We start from the raw sequence: 2,500 nt of genomic DNA on the forward strand, positions 1-2,500 counted from the left end.
AAGGTGTGTTCCAGATGTGGAGTGTTCCAGGTATGTTTAAGGTGTGTTCCAGATGCGGTGGGTTCCAGATGTGGAGTGTTCCAGATGTGTGGAACTTGAGCTGAGGGTTTCAAATGTGTTCTAGTGTTCAAAGTGTGTTCTTTCTATTGGTTTGTCCCTGAAGTGTTCTCTTTGTGTTTAATGTTATTATCAGAGCGTGTATCCTGTGTGTTGTGCTGGAACTGAATTACGGTGTGTGAGTGCGTGCGCACGCGTGTGTGTGTGTGTGTGTGTGTATAAGACCTTCTCCACCATGCGTCTCAGTGTGTTGATGTTTCGGATCCACCAGCCCACACCGACAGCACGAAGCTCAGACCACTGTAAGTCTCCTCTCTGCATGGCTGGGATCATGTTCAACATCTCCTCCTCAGCCTCAGAGTGAAACGCCCACGCAAAGTGACACGTAGATACACCTACACACACACACACACACACACACACACACACACACACACACACACACACACGGTTAACAGGATGTAATAGTATTTTGCTGGTTAAATAGAACAGAATGAGGGTGGTACCTTGGTGCAGCAGCTGTATGCGGTACAGAGGAGGAAGTGATGTAAGCAGACAGGTGTGTAAACGCATCGCCAGGAGATACCTGAGACCGCACTCATCCAGAGCCTCACCACCTGGACAAAACACACACACACACACACACACACACAAAACAACAAAGACAGGTGAGCAGTCAGTAAACACTGTAAAACACACAACCTAAAAACTCTCACCCTGATTGTTATTATTACACACTTCAATGAAGGACCATGCATCATGTGAGTGGACACACACACACACACACACACACACACACACACACAGGATGTCCCTGAACCTCTCTGATGTCCTGATGTCTGCTAACTCTGAGTCTGGAACGTTCTGCTCACTTCTCACCTTCTCTAAAAGACTAAATACACACTATCTGATCTGCTGCAGTGTAGAAACGAGGGGAGAGTGTGACAGTCAACGTGTTTAATTAGTCTAGTGTCAGATATGTTGGACGTTTAGAAGATACGTTAATCACACGCAATGTTATTTACTTTGGTGAGCGAGATAGAGAGGATGTAGTGCAGGGAAGAGTGCGAGTCAAGAAACTCACCTCTGTACTGTTTATCAGTGGCTCCGCCCACCTCAGCGCTGGTGGTTGCCACTGTATCGGCAAGAGCAACTAGGAACATCTGCTCGAGGCGGGTGAGTCCAGGCAGGCTGGAGTGCATCAGGTGAGAAGAGAGCACTTGAGCATGTTCGGGTCCGAAAGAGGTTGGGCCGTAGTGCGATAGGTCAATCACACGAGTCTTCTTCTCCTTTTTCTCTGCCTTATCTGCCCACGCAAAGCTCGCAAAGTCATCAGTGTTTACCGTGGAGTCCTGGAAGAGCTCAGTATACTGATCCTCTGAGGATTTCCGTGTCTCTCGCTCCTGACATTTGACATCATCGGCTAATTTGTTTCTGTAAGAAGTGTCGAGGTCGGCCGAGAGCAAGGCGTACAGCGGGAGAGGAGGGATGGAGTTGATTTCTGTGTAATCGCGTCCGCCGTCTCTACCGGCGACAATCGTATCCTTGGCGGTGCTTCCTGTGACACTGATGGTGCGAGACAAGTGTCGTCTGGTTCCACCTTCTCCTGCCACAGCGTCTCTAACCACGGCCACCTCTCCGGCGATGCACTTGACCAGGTGAGACAGGATGGCCTTCGCACGTCTCACCTTCCCCAAGTCCATCAGCTCTAACAGCTGGGTGGGGTGGTACTGCGGCAGAGTGGGGGAAAGAGAATGTGCCGCTTCAAAAAGTCCGCCATCTTGGATTACGGCAGGAACTCGGATCACGTCGTCGGTCATCTCAATCGCATTTTTTTTCACGGTGAACGCGTCATCATTGTCCTCAGAGTCGCTGGGCTTCTTGTCCTGGTACCACTGAGCGTAGACGTGCATCTCGCAGTCCATCCCTATGACCAGGATTCCATCTCTGACCCAAGAAAGAGAAACAGGAAGAGATGGAGTCTTGTCGACGGAGGAAACCAGATCGACGGAGCGCAGCAGAACCCAGCGGGAACGGACGCCCTGCTTTACACTGCCCCCTAAAGGTAGGGTGACAACAGCCATGCCATCTTTCCCTCCGGTCTGCTCTGCAACGATGCCTGAGATCCGTCCATACATCAGAATGCTGGATCCCACTCCGACAGTGAGGATGTGTGAGCCGTCTTCTTTTGAGAGCCAATCCAGGTGCACAAAGTGTTTAATATTAGGGTTCTGTTTTCTAACAAACAGATCAGACATACTATAAACCACCAGGTTGCTGTCCACGCTGACCCTGGGGTCCAAAGCACTGACAGGTTTCGCAAAGTCATCCAGATGGATCGTTTGCTCCAAAACCCACTCGGACCCACCTGTGGATTCGCACTCAAAGATGGAGACATGCATGGAGAAGTCTTTGGAGCTGGAGCTCTGCTCAGTAGTGACTA

The 2,500-nt window shown here is 50.3% G+C and overlaps 1 protein-coding gene across 7 annotated transcripts in view; it reads right to left on the reverse strand.

The window, feature by feature from the left end:
* The window catches only part of dmxl2 (Dmx-like 2), a 43,946-nt gene that overhangs the window by 22,640 nt on the left and 18,806 nt on the right, over window positions 1-2,500 (reverse strand). For all 7 annotated transcript variants that reach the window (XM_060878437.1, XM_060878434.1, XM_060878436.1 and 4 more), the window contains exons 18-20: window positions 1,142-2,500; window positions 564-674; window positions 283-452 (exon numbers count right to left, since the gene is read on the reverse strand). The exon at window positions 1,142-2,500 is cut by the window's right edge and continues 249 nt beyond it. In XM_060878437.1, coding sequence (XP_060734420.1) covers window positions 283-452; window positions 564-674; window positions 1,142-2,500 — 1,640 coding nt within the window. The remainder of the gene's footprint in view (window positions 1-282; window positions 453-563; window positions 675-1,141) is intronic.

The sequence above is a fragment of the Tachysurus vachellii genome, chromosome 9 (genome assembly GCF_030014155.1).
Source record: "Tachysurus vachellii isolate PV-2020 chromosome 9, HZAU_Pvac_v1, whole genome shotgun sequence".
Taxonomy (NCBI): Eukaryota; Metazoa; Chordata; class Actinopteri; order Siluriformes; family Bagridae; genus Tachysurus; species Tachysurus vachellii.